At 32.8% G+C, this 5,278-nt stretch overlaps 1 protein-coding gene across 1 annotated transcript; it reads right to left on the reverse strand.

The window, feature by feature from the left end:
- Positions 1-2,507: 2,507 nt before the first annotated feature.
- Positions 2,508-5,025, reverse strand: LOC123689083. The gene is made up of 2 exons (XM_045627883.1): positions 4,934-5,025; positions 2,508-2,900 (listed from the first exon to the last, which is right to left on the reverse strand). Exons 1-2 carry the CDS (start codon positions 5,023-5,025, stop codon positions 2,552-2,554), a joined length of 441 nt encoding a protein of 146 aa, XP_045483839.1. The 3' UTR covers positions 2,508-2,551.
- Between the last annotated feature and the right edge of the window lie 253 nt (positions 5,026-5,278).

Genomic DNA, 5,278 nt, shown 5'->3' on the forward strand with positions numbered 1-5,278 from the left:
GAATAGGAACTTGCAGGTTTAAGCGACAAAATATTTTTTTTGTTCGTAACAAATAATTCAGGTTTTCAAGAATATATTTCCTAAAAGACGGTCCTGATAGCTACAAGCCACGCCCCTCAGGGAGGAGCAACGATTTTTAGTTCACAATTCTGGCACTTGAAACAGATTTACAACGTCACATAGAATTTTGAGTAACTATGATGTAATATATTTCTTATTGGTATCATTGGAAAGAAGAAAAAATAGGCTATGACCATGTTGTATTAGATTTTCGAATTTAGGTCAACTGAAGCGACAATAAATTAATCAAAATTGGTATTGAAAATCGTTCTTTCTACGTCAATAATACAATTAATTTGCAACTTTAAGTGAAATTATTACCTAACGATCATACAAGGGATAAAGACCTTCCAATATTGTTTTGAATCATCTCGATAGCGTTTACCGTTTCTGAGAAAACCAAGACCGAATTAGTTAAGAAAATGCCTGAATTTGCGCCGCGTGAACGGACTCTTAAGGAGAATAAAATACAGCATATCATCATCCTACACATTGACATATACTCACTGGGATAATTTTTGGATATCACTGCCACAAACTTGTCTATTAACCATCCACTTTTCTACTCCTTCTACAAGTTCGCCATTGCATGACCTCAACTGAAAATAAAAATTATAAATTGAACTTCATGGAAATAACAACCATAAAGATGAACAGAAAAGGGATAATCGTTTTTTATAAACTTGTACATGAAGATGGTGAATTTCATGATTGAAACAAAAATCTTTACAAGAATACCCAGAAAAAATAGGTACTATGAAATATAATGTATAGAGATAGGTACTTTCACCATACTTATTCTTTAAGATTTTGAAATCCTCGTTCTTCTATTGAAATAAACAAAAACAAAATTATAGTATCACCAAGAGAAATGTGCTTGAGAAAACACGAGTTCTAAATGTTTTGATTCATGAAAGAGTCTACTTGATGAATTTTATTCATATCATATCAATATCGAATCATTGTGTGAAACCTTCAATATTTATTTGCTTCAACGGACAAAAAATTATATCAATTAAAATTACAAAAATCTTGAAACGTAGTTAGTCTTCATGTCCTTTCATTCATTCAATTTATCAGCTGTTCCATTTTCTGTTTCAATTTTTTTCATTAAATTTTTTTTACTTTTTTTGGTTGATTTATTATTAACCTTTAAAATTGTATTTCTAGGAACGTAAATACGCATATATCAAATAGAAATGATCGAAAGTGAAAGTTTTACTCGATACTATAATAATAATCAGATAGTTATTGAGAGTTTTAATACTAATGATAAAAGAATAAGATAACACCATAAAAGAATTGAAAGATTGAAAATCCCATGTTGCAGGTGGTATACAAAAATAACAATAGCTATTATTCATTCAAATACTTCTGGGGTCACTTATTATTCCTAATTTTTTTTTCAAAATCTACAGTATTCTTCTGAAGTCATTAAAAATCAAATATTGTTTACTTACGAAAAAGAGGAGTGCAAAAATAATTAGAGAAACCAGAACTATTTTTCCCATCGCGTAACACTAAACTCCAACTCTTCAAAAAACATAAATCAGAAATGTAACTGATGTTTTCCGTTAGAGAAAAAGTATACCTACAACCAATTTTTGTTACAATAGAGCACTTTAAGCCCCAAAGCGCAAGTCATTCCTTATTCAGGTACTTGGACCGATACCTATGGTAGGAACATTAAAGTTTCTTAGAAGTAAAAGTGAAGAAATGACTATTATGTTTACATGATTTTGGTTCAAGAATTGACATATCTTTGATGACTAACAGTTCAATTTCGGAACCATTCGAAAGAGATTTCAACCATTATCTAATATTGCCTTCATTCCTTTGTAATAATAACCTAAGTGTATTGATTTACAGAGCTCTATAATATTCATCAATAATTTCTGATTTTTTTTTCGAATTTTGAACTGAGTATGGTTTTCAACGGTACGTTCCAACTCACGGATGATAAATTTATACAGGGTGTCCCAAATTCGATGCTCACTGAATGAAAGCATTTCGAGAACTATAAGACCTAGAGAAAAAATCTTCAGGCGCCCTATTTCTTTTGTCGAATTAATAAAATATCAGAAAGCAGATCATAGATATCTTGATTCGTTATCGAGTTATAAGGCTTTTCTGATAAATGACTTGTATGAAAAAATTTGTGCTAAAACTTTTGAGACATTTGTTAAATTTCAAGGTTTAAAGATCACACATGTTGTCTCAAAACTTAGGTTAAGGTGTGTGGGTAACGCGTCATTCGTTAGTCATATCGGCATTGGCCAAAGTCTATAGATTTGTCGTTGCCTCGTAACACCAACCAATCAGCGTGTCAACCGTTAGTGACGTACGCGGTAGTCTTATTCAAGTTGAAAGCTACGAGGCAACCTGTCTAATCTATAGACCTTGGTTGAATTTCATCTGGTTAAAAATAAACTCTCAAACACATACAATATATTCAACCCTTTATTATATCTTGTTCCAATTTTTTCCTGGGTTAGTGGTCCCTTTCATTATAATACTCATCCAAGCGACAACATACATAACAACTGGTAACAACAACAACGATGGTAAACATCATCAAAACTCCTACGCCATAATGAGAAAAAGTGAATACTAAATGATCTGAAACACTCAAAGTACAACGTTCCTTTTGAGATTCCAAAATACATTCCACAAGCTGTTCCATGCATCTTGTAGGCGTTGGACCAAGCATGAGCTCTTCAACCCAGGTTTTCCTCAAGCAGCATTTGAAGTTTTCATAGCTAACCACTAAAATATTTTTTTCCCTGTTTAGCTCTCCAAGTGTTGTGTTGTTATGGTTCTTCAGTTCAGCTTTGATTGACCTGAAAATGATTTGACACTGATCAGTTTGACTATGGTGGCCATCAAGATCTTCGGATTTAACACCGTTAGATTTTTTCTTTTATGACATTTGAAGAAGAACAATCATCATATTGAAAATGTTGAAAACTCTAACGGTGTTGAACCCGGAAACCTAGGTGACATAAATTCATGGACGAGAGTTTTTTTTTTTAAACCTGTTTTTTCAAGAATTCACTTTTTTCAAACACACGCATTAATGTCAGTACTGTCAAGTAGATACCTAATATCATTTTATTGCTGTCCCATCTCCCAACAAGAAGTTTTCTCTCGAAACACTGGGATAACACCAATAAAACTGTCAAAATCTCATTCACTTTTGTACTTCCCTTAATTTCGATTTCAGTGTTGAAAACGCCATTCTGAAGTTTGTGAAGTGCTTTTACGTAGAACTTTATGGATAGGCCGATGAGGATATACCTACCTAGGTGGTATTTAAAGTCATTTCTTGATGTTTCCGACTTTCCTTCACAAAAGAGGTTCCCTTCTCAAAAGCCACTATGACTTACCGTTTTCGAGAAAAATTACTTCAATGTTATTGAGACATCGATATTTGGCTTGAAGTTAGTAATCAACACTTTTATTTCAACTCTGTTCAAGTAAAGTTCATTATAAATATTAATAAAATAATATCGTACGGATGTGAAACTTGGAACACAACAAAGAGAATGAGGAGTAAACTACAGGCAGTGGAAATGAAATTTTTGAGAGGAGTGAAGGGGGTTACAAGGATGGACAGAAGGAGAAATGAGGACATAAGAGGTGAATTGGGGATAAAATCATTGGAAAGGTTTGTGGGTGAGAGGCAGTTGGGATGGTGGGGACACTTACATCGTATGGAGGAGGAGAGACCAATCAAACAAATATGGGAGGCAAAAGTCGAGAAAAAGGCAAAAAGGGGAAGACCGCAACAAACATGGGAGGATATGATAGAAGAGGAAATAAAAAAGAGAGGGAAAAGCGTCAGGGAAGCTGAGATGATGACATCAAATAGGACAGAATGGAAGAAATTTATTGAATCAAATTAGAATTATTTTAAGTTATTGTTAAGATAGAAAATGTAGATAATGAAACCCATACACCGAAAGGTAACAAATGGGATAAAGATTATATATATATATAATAAAATAAAAGGAATGAATAAAGAAATATAATATCTATAATATAAATTATAAATAAAAATGAAAAATATTTCAAAAGGAAATATTTCGGTTAATGCAAAAAAGGAGTTCAATTGAAAGTGTTGATAACTGTGAGCGAAATATTGATGTCTCAATAACATTGAAGTCATTTTTCTCGAAAGTCTAGTGGTTTTTGAGAAAGGTACCTCTTTTGTGAAGAATAGTCAGGAAAGCCAGAAAATTCCTGTAAATAGTCCCTATTCTCAATACGCTCTATTAGTGTGACGTCACACACCGCCATTTTTGGTTCTCCTGTCTGTGTTCGGAATCCAAACAAATAAATTGTCATTCGAATTAGTACGGTGTCGTTGGAGGCATTGGCTTATTTTCATAAATAAGAGTATTTGAGCAACGATTTCACTATTAATTGATAGACAGAAGAAATGAGGTGAATACCAGTTAGTTTGAATCCTGTATCATTACCCAGATTTTGTAAAAAGCCGTGTTTATTAGTTGAACTTCAAGTTCGAACTTACTGGCATTAATCTCGTGCCTTCTGTCTATCAATTAATAGTAAAATCGTTCCTTAAATAATATTATTTATCAAAATAAGCCAATTTCTTCAACGACAACGTACTAATTTGAATGACAATTTGTTTGTTTGGATTCCGAACACTGACAGGAGAACCAAAAATGGCGGTGTGTGACATCATCACTAATAGAGCGTATGGCGTAGACTTTAGGGGTGGCTGAAGACACTATACCACTGAAAACTACGCAACACAAAAATTGAAATTATTGGAAATTGGAATTGGTAAAGAACTTCCTCGAAATATGAATGAATATACCTCTTTTTCAGAGGGAAATATACTTACTCTGATAAATCGTGAATGTCTTCACCGCAGACCCTTCTATGATCTTCCCAATCTTCCTGTCCTTCTAAAGGTTCTCCATTACACTCTGTCATCTGAAAAAAATTAATAACATGAGTTTCACGATAAAACGGACAGAAGAAATTAATGAAAATTAAGACATAAATAATTTCCTATCATCTTAAAATAACGATGAACTACATAGATAGTAGACCAAAACTCTAGGTACGAGAATTTACACAAAAATAGAAGAACGAATTTTTGATCAAACTACTTCTCGGAACTGATTGAATGATTATTATTGTTATTTTTATGGAAATTCTTGAACCTCTAGTTTTTGTATACCAT

The sequence above is a fragment of the Harmonia axyridis genome, chromosome 1 (assembly GCF_914767665.1).
Source record: "Harmonia axyridis chromosome 1, icHarAxyr1.1, whole genome shotgun sequence".
Lineage (NCBI taxonomy): Eukaryota > Metazoa > Arthropoda > Insecta > Coleoptera > Coccinellidae > Harmonia > Harmonia axyridis.